Source organism: Morone saxatilis, unplaced genomic scaffold (assembly GCF_004916995.1).
Source record: "Morone saxatilis isolate NCDOM2014 unplaced genomic scaffold, NCSU_SB_2.0 Contig11, whole genome shotgun sequence".
NCBI lineage: Eukaryota > Metazoa > Chordata > Actinopteri > Moronidae > Morone > Morone saxatilis.
In genome coordinates this window covers 18,244,971-18,247,663 of record NW_023339663.1, presented here as the reverse complement: position 1 = coordinate 18,247,663, position 2,693 = coordinate 18,244,971, and the positions used below count along the sequence as shown (strand labels likewise).

Genomic DNA, 2,693 nt, shown 5'->3' with positions numbered 1-2,693 from the left:
TGTGTGTGTGTGTGTGTACCTTCTGCAGCTCTGTGACGTACTGAGCCACCATGAAGGCTGACAGTGTGGTGAAGCTCTCAGCTGTAGCAGCAATGTGAGAGTACATCCTCTCTATCAATCTGGAGCACTGGAGATACACGTCACAGTCTGGACCTTTGAAAACAGAAACTGTTATCAACCTGTTTACATGTGACAAATCAAGTTTGCCTATTTAGATATCACCCCCAAGTATGCAGAGGGCATTATAGCCAGGACTTTGTGGTTTGGGTGCAGTTTTTCCCTAGTTTTGTTGCACTTTAATTGCACTATTAATGCATAACTGTTTGTTTCTAGGCCAAGGTAATAAATTAACTTTACAAAGTTAGGGAATTAGAGGAGCAGAGAAAATTAGATGCTTCTACAACTTGCTAAAACAGCGTTTTCTCTATTTCTGGAAGGCTGTTGATGAGTAAACATCAGAACCTGCCAACAGTGTGTGCCTGGGCATGACACAGAGTGTCTACCAGTTCCAGTAACTTTCAGTAACAGGAAAAGAGTAGACATTTTAATACAGCATCAAACTGACTTTTAGAAGTTAATTTCACTGAATTTACACTGTGAAATCTGCTGTCTTTCTGCACCAAACCACAAGCCAGACCATGATTGAACAGTATGTAATTTATTGACAATTCTCTGGGGTTTGGATTATCAGATGAATCAAACTCTCAATTACATGCTTTTCCAAGTAGGTTACCTCAAACGATTATCTGCACAAACAAACTTAGAATGTTTCTCTACAAACCAATTGTTTTCCTCCACCTTCATTAATGGTAATTTAACAACTCTTCTTCCTCTGAGTATGTGTGCGTTACCTGTGTCACCGTCTCCTCTCTGCCGACCCTCCTGCATGATGGATGCAACCAGTCGATGGAAGACATTTAAGAATGATGGAGCTGCGTTCAACATCACCTGGACACACAATTAAGTATATGGTCATAAAACATATTTATACAGTTAGATTAGGAGGCCCCAATGGAACCACATTGGAAGTTTTGTACACTCATAATGAGTCTTTGGTTTTGTCCACTGTTCAAAAGCTGTAAATCTGCTCAGTTGGTATTGCTCATAGCCATAAACGGTGGTAGAAAAGCTAACCACTTTAAATAAAGAGCTTTTCAAACATGAATAATTATATTGAGGCATGGTACATTCGGTCTTGAGGATATCCAACTGACTTTACAGTATACATGAACCCTGCTCTGCCAGACCTACCGATGGTTCAATCTCTTCAAATACCAAAGATCTTGTGTGGAGAAAGAGTGGTTTACTCCCACTATATTCTAGTGGGAAAAAAACACCAAATATGTGGGAAGAAAACACTGCACAGCACACACAGAACATTTCCACTTAATGTGATGGTACGGCTAAAGAACACAGTGTCTTCAACTTTGACTTGAAACAAACATATAGAATATACATGTGATACTGTCATAAGAGTGTGGGAAATATGTTTCCCTATGTTTAAAGAAACTTATATGAAAATTTATGGGGGATTTTAGGACAATGAAGAAAAAAAACAAACAGTCCTGCATTATTCATCTACCAAATAATTTTAACTGCGTGAGTCATAACAGAGCAGCCATAGACTTGAGGTAAATGTTGGATTCCCACAAGAGCTACGTTTGCATTTCTGTCCATACCTCTCCCTCTTTGTTCTCTATTCAAGGCCTATGCTGGACTGGGGGGGGGGTTAATATAAACGAGGAGGAGGTGATGTCACCAGCTCTGGTTGGAGCTCAGTAATGCTTTCCATCGACTTCAACCCGCTCCATGCCAGCCTACACTGCCTGCCAGCTCCCCTACCTCTCCTCTCCACCTCACTCCCTACTCCCTCTGTCCTATCACACCTTCTTTCTCCAGCTCACTCCCCTCTTCTGTTTTGTCCTGAAACTTCCCACGTGCATTGCATTCAGATCACGTCTTAGTCTTTTGTTCTCCGTCTACTGCTTCTTCTCTCATCTCTTTATCACTTATTTTTATTCCTCTCTCTGCCTCTATAAATGTACCCTCCGAACCTTCCCCCTCCCATTCTGCCGAGCTCTTTTACCGCTGTGTTTTGTCCCCACAAACATCTGATATCAGTTAGCTGGTTCTTGTCCTGCTTTATTCAATGCAGCTGCCCCATTTCAGTCGCACTATGTCACTGTTTCTGAACAAAAAAAAAAAAACTGTCAACATTTCAGAAAGCGAGAAACAAAATAAATTATCACATTAACACCATTACAATACGAATGCAACTGGTGAGCCAAACAAAAAGCGGACTGGAATGTGGGTTTCCATTTAAAAGTTTAACATTTCTAGTAACTTTGTATAGGGAAAACTTGAAACTCTGGGTGCAATGCAAGCCCTTCCAGTAAAAGTTGACAATTTGGATGTTTTGAGGTTTTCGTGCAGCTGCAGCATGACTCTGGTGAGCTGCAATATCCTTTTGTTTAAAGCAACATTTCTCTGGGGCATCCTGTGGGCTCAGCAGGAGAGTTTAGGACATGTACCACATTTTCTTTAAAAACCAGCAGTTCTGATCTACAACGATCTTCATTACACACCTGTTTCTGTTATTTAGCCTCACCTCAATTATATAAATGGGTTGGACATAATATTTGAACCACCTTTAAGCATGACACAGCATAATTCAACAGCATCACCTCCACCTC

General features: G+C 40.8%; 1 protein-coding gene across 1 annotated transcript in view; it reads right to left on the bottom strand.

Moving 5' to 3' along the window:
• Positions 1-2,693, bottom strand: part of urb2 (URB2 ribosome biogenesis homolog) — a 14,677-nt gene that overhangs the window by 3,580 nt on the left and 8,404 nt on the right. Inside the window, exons 10-11 of the mRNA XM_035651846.1 lie at positions 852-948; positions 20-153 (exon numbers count right to left, since the gene is read on the bottom strand). Coding sequence (XP_035507739.1) covers positions 20-153; positions 852-948 — 231 coding nt within the window. The remainder of the gene's footprint in view (positions 1-19; positions 154-851; positions 949-2,693) is intronic.